Raw genomic sequence first — 2,821 nt, forward strand, 5'->3', positions numbered from 1 at the left:
CAAAGGACCCGGCGACTCCGCCGCACCGGGGAAGGTGGAAGTGATTTTGTAAGGGCTTCTCCGCCTAGCCGTGGGGGCTAAAGGAGAGACACTAGTTTAGTGCAATACTTGGGGGGTGCCTCCAAGGAGTGGACGTAGGTCAAGGTTTGACCGAACCACTATAAATCCGGTGTGTTCTTTCTTTTTACTATTTCCGCGTTTTAATTTCCGCACTTTGATTGTGGTGATTTGGATTGTGTTTTTGGTTTTAAAGTTTTCCAATTCACCTCTCTCTTTAATTAGCTTGGGACTAAGTTCAAGAGGGCCTAACATCCCTAACGAACTTTCAATTCATGATTTCATTCCTTTTTTGTGTGATTTACACAGAGGTTAACAAATATCTAGGTAATATCTTGTATATAATCCAATCTATCTTCTGAAAATTTGACCGGGAACAAAGTCTCTCAGGAGAGTTGGATGTAAATTTTTAGAGCCTTTAACACAGTAATTTTAATTAATTCATTAAAATGTAATTTAATAATATGAGAATTATCAATTGCTTTATTACATGAAATAAAATGTCATTTTTATTTCATTTTTTATAATCCTAACATAAAAATACGTATTGACATTTTCTTCAAGGTTTAATGGAATATACGGGTGTTTGAGGTCTAGTATTATTTATTTTCCTCTTAGTTTGATAAGTTTTCATTGGGGAATAATAGCACTTCGTATCTTTTCAAACAAGTTCTGCATTAAAAAACTCTGTCGGGAGGACTACGCAAATGAACGAATGAGTGTGACGACGGCATCAAACTATCAACAATGAAAGATTCATTCGTCTTTGATTAGGAATTTGTAGCTGACGGTAGTAGTGAGAAGCAGAGGATCGTGGTTTAGGAGGGAGAGAGAGAGAGAGAGAGAGAGAGAGAGAGAAGATAAGAACATTCAATCTTTAATTCATCATTCAACTGATTTAATGCATTCCAGGGGCACGATATTTATATAAATATGGTTTACAAGATAGGATCAAATTAACTTTGAATTCATCTAATCTCAGTTCAAATTTCAAACCAAATATTATTCAAAAGGTTAATTTATTCTAATTTGAAATTAAATTAAATTTAACATCCTAATAACTAAACTTTATATAAGCTACATCAACTTGACTCTTAGCTACCAATTACGAATTGCTGATCTTGGCGTATTTTAGATGGCATCCCGATCTTAGCAGGGAAACAAAGGCCTGCAACCATGCAAGTGGAAGGTCTTAGTAAAATTAAAATTTGTGCACAACAATGAAAATTGTTCTAATTTTGATCCGCATGTGTCGTTTAACTCAACTCAATTATTGTCAGCAAAGTCTACAAATTAATACAACAAAAATTTGCATTTTTTTTTGCATTATTTACATTTTTTGATAATGTTCCTTTTATTTTCTTGTATAAAATAGGTTCTCCTTGGGTGATACTCAGTAGATCTTTCATGAAGCACTGCATATACAGCTTAGATAATCTCCCAAGGAAACTTCTCATGTATTTTACCAATGTGGCTTTTGCTGCTGAATCCTACTTCCAAACTGTAATCTGCAATTCTCCAGATTTTCAGAACACGACTGTGAACACTGATCTTAGATACTTTGTGTGGGAAAATCCTCCTACGCTCGAACCACTTTTATTAAACCAATCTAATTATAAAGCAATGGTCAAGAGTGGAGCAGCTTTCGCTCGGAGGTTCATCGAGGACGATCCTGTACTCCAAAAAGTTGACAAGTTGATTCTGAGAAGAAAACCAAATGGTGTTGGCCCTGGTAAGTGGTGTTCAGGACCGGATCCAAATCGCAAGGGATTGGGTGCAGATGTGTGCGCAATTTGGGGAGATATCAATGTGATTGAGCCCCGGTCGACCGCGAAGAAACTTAGAAAACGGATAGCTAAGGTTGTTTCAGATGAAAGGTTGCATGCAAATCAGTGTAAAGTATAGAAAGAGTATATTCAGTTCTGTATCATATTTGTATTAATACAAAATGAGGAGGTGATGCTGATCCTGCAGCGCGGCCTGTATATAGGAGGGTAGCAGCTTTTTGAGAGACTCGTTTGTTTCTTGGGAAGAAATAAAGAATAAACTTTTTATGGAGGGATTGTGGAGAGGGCGTCATCTGGGGGCAGTCTGATTCCTGTGATGTGCAGCCTTCTTGTTGGAAGACTACTTTTGTTTACTTAAGAAATAGAGTAATACAGCTTAGATGAAATTATTTGTATATCACTGTTAAACTACATAATGCTCTTTCTCTCACTCACTCTCTCTCAAAGTTAGAATAATAATACAAAAATTAGAAAGCATTTTTTAGCATATCCTTCATAGGATTTAGGCATTTTTTAGGTTCAAAAGGACTTATATATACAGGGCAATGCAGCTCATCTTTATGTATTGGTTGAGAGCTTTAGCTATCAATTAAGAGATTTTTAATTTAAAGTTTATGTATGTAATGTGTGTGTGAATATATCTTAATTGGTTCAAAAATTCTTTAAAAAAAAAAAAATTTCTATATTCTAGATGTCATAGAGCAGGTGAAGTTGGCTAAGTATTTTTTATTTCTCGGTGCTTTTCAAATATACATTGAACACTAAACAAAAATGTATTGAAATTGAGTTTCTAGTGTTAGTATTGTTTAAAAGAAATCATAGATGCCCAAAAAATCATTATAATCCTCTTATTCAAAAGGATTATTTGATTGCATGTAGCTAGAAAATATGTTAAGAAAAGGGTGATTTTATTTACTCGTTTAATGTATGGTGATAATGAAATTATTGTACTAACAACCACTTTGGGAGTTAAAATT

General features: G+C 34.6%; 1 protein-coding gene across 1 annotated transcript in view; it reads left to right on the forward strand.

Moving 5' to 3' along the window:
* Nucleotides 1–2,328, forward strand: part of LOC110116020 (beta-glucuronosyltransferase GlcAT14A) — a 30,186-nt gene extending 27,858 nt beyond the window's left edge. The window contains exon 5 of the mRNA XM_020849450.2: nt 1,433–2,328. Within this exon, the coding sequence (XP_020705109.1) occupies nt 1,433–1,962 (530 nt within the window). The 3' untranslated portion in view covers nt 1,963–2,328. The remainder of the gene's footprint in view (nt 1–1,432) is intronic.
* Nucleotides 2,329–2,821: the final 493 nt, after the last annotated feature.

Source organism: Dendrobium catenatum, unplaced genomic scaffold, assembly GCF_001605985.2.
Source record: "Dendrobium catenatum unplaced genomic scaffold, ASM160598v2 fragScaff_scaffold_945, whole genome shotgun sequence".
Lineage (NCBI taxonomy): Eukaryota > Viridiplantae > Streptophyta > Magnoliopsida > Asparagales > Orchidaceae > Dendrobium > Dendrobium catenatum.